Source organism: Merops nubicus, unplaced genomic scaffold, assembly GCF_000691845.1.
Source record: "Merops nubicus isolate BGI_N331 unplaced genomic scaffold, ASM69184v1 scaffold30341, whole genome shotgun sequence".
NCBI lineage: Eukaryota > Metazoa > Chordata > Aves > Coraciiformes > Meropidae > Merops > Merops nubicus.
In genome coordinates this window covers 1-977 of record NW_008590731.1, presented here as the reverse complement: position 1 = coordinate 977, position 977 = coordinate 1, and the positions used below count along the sequence as shown (strand labels likewise).

The window sequence follows — 977 nt, the reverse complement described above, 5'->3', positions numbered from 1 at the left end:
CCCCTGCCACGGTGTCTCCTCTCCTCCCGCAGAGCCCGGCGGGGAGGATCTGGAGTGCCTGATGAGGTGCCTGACGCAGGGGGGGGTGTCCCTCATCGGGCAGCAGCGGTTCCTGACGCAGGAGCAGTGCCGAAAATCCTTCATCCGGCGCAACAGGAACCCCCACATCAACGAGAAGGTGCACGCCGTGCGGGCCCTGCAGAGCACGCTCAAGGTGGGAGCCTGCAGCCCCCTAGCCCCTCCCCAAAACCCTTTTTCCCATGTCCGGCCACCCCAAAACGTGCCCTTCCTCTCGGCAGGGTGGTGGAGCTGCAGGCCCTGGAGCAGCTGCTGGGTGACTCCACGCTCACCTCTGAGAAGTTCACCCGCTGGAAGGAAGAGCACCAGGAGCTGTACCAGGAGCTGCAGGAGTGGTGGGCACGGCGGCAGGGCCAGGACCCCAACGGGGGACATGAGGGTGGGCACAGCCCCCCCAAAGAAGCCTCTGAACCCTGACACCCCTCTCTGGCACGAGTCATCGCCGATAAACATCCCCCTCCCTGCACTGGGGGGTGGTTGGTGACATTTCTCAGGGCTCAACCCCCAGGGTGGACTTGCTGCAGGAGAAGTCGCTTCTGCCACATCCCCCGGGAAGGGACAGGTGACAGCCTTGCTTTTTTAAAGGACATTTTGCCTCTGATGCACATTGGCACCAGGAGCCTTCTGGAGGAATGTGCCCCGGCCATGGTGCTGCCAGCCGGCCAAGCCAGGGCGCCTTCTGCTGTAAATCAAAACGTGTCAACAAGGGCTGGTCGTGTTTTTCTACAGTGCCTGCCAGTGCCCCCCCGTACGGTGTGCCACCACCCTGGAGGGGCTGTGGCACCCCCTGCGCCCTGCTCTCCTCTCCCTGGGGGCTGTGCTGCCCCAGTTCGGCAGTGAGGGCACCCGCTGGTGGGGTGGGGGGACAGGGATGGGCTCTGCTGGTGTTGTGGTGCCAG

The 977-nt window shown here is 64.4% G+C and overlaps 1 protein-coding gene across 1 annotated transcript in view; it reads left to right on the top strand.

The window, feature by feature from the left end:
- Positions 1-457, top strand: part of CNKSR1 (connector enhancer of kinase suppressor of Ras 1) — a gene marked incomplete at both ends in the record, with an annotated part of 3,066 nt that extends 2,609 nt beyond the window's left edge. Inside the window, 2 exons of the mRNA XM_008950054.1 lie at positions 33-214; positions 295-457. Coding sequence (XP_008948302.1) covers positions 33-214; positions 295-457 — 345 coding nt within the window. The remainder of the gene's footprint in view (positions 1-32; positions 215-294) is intronic.
- Between the last annotated feature and the right edge of the window lie 520 nt (positions 458-977).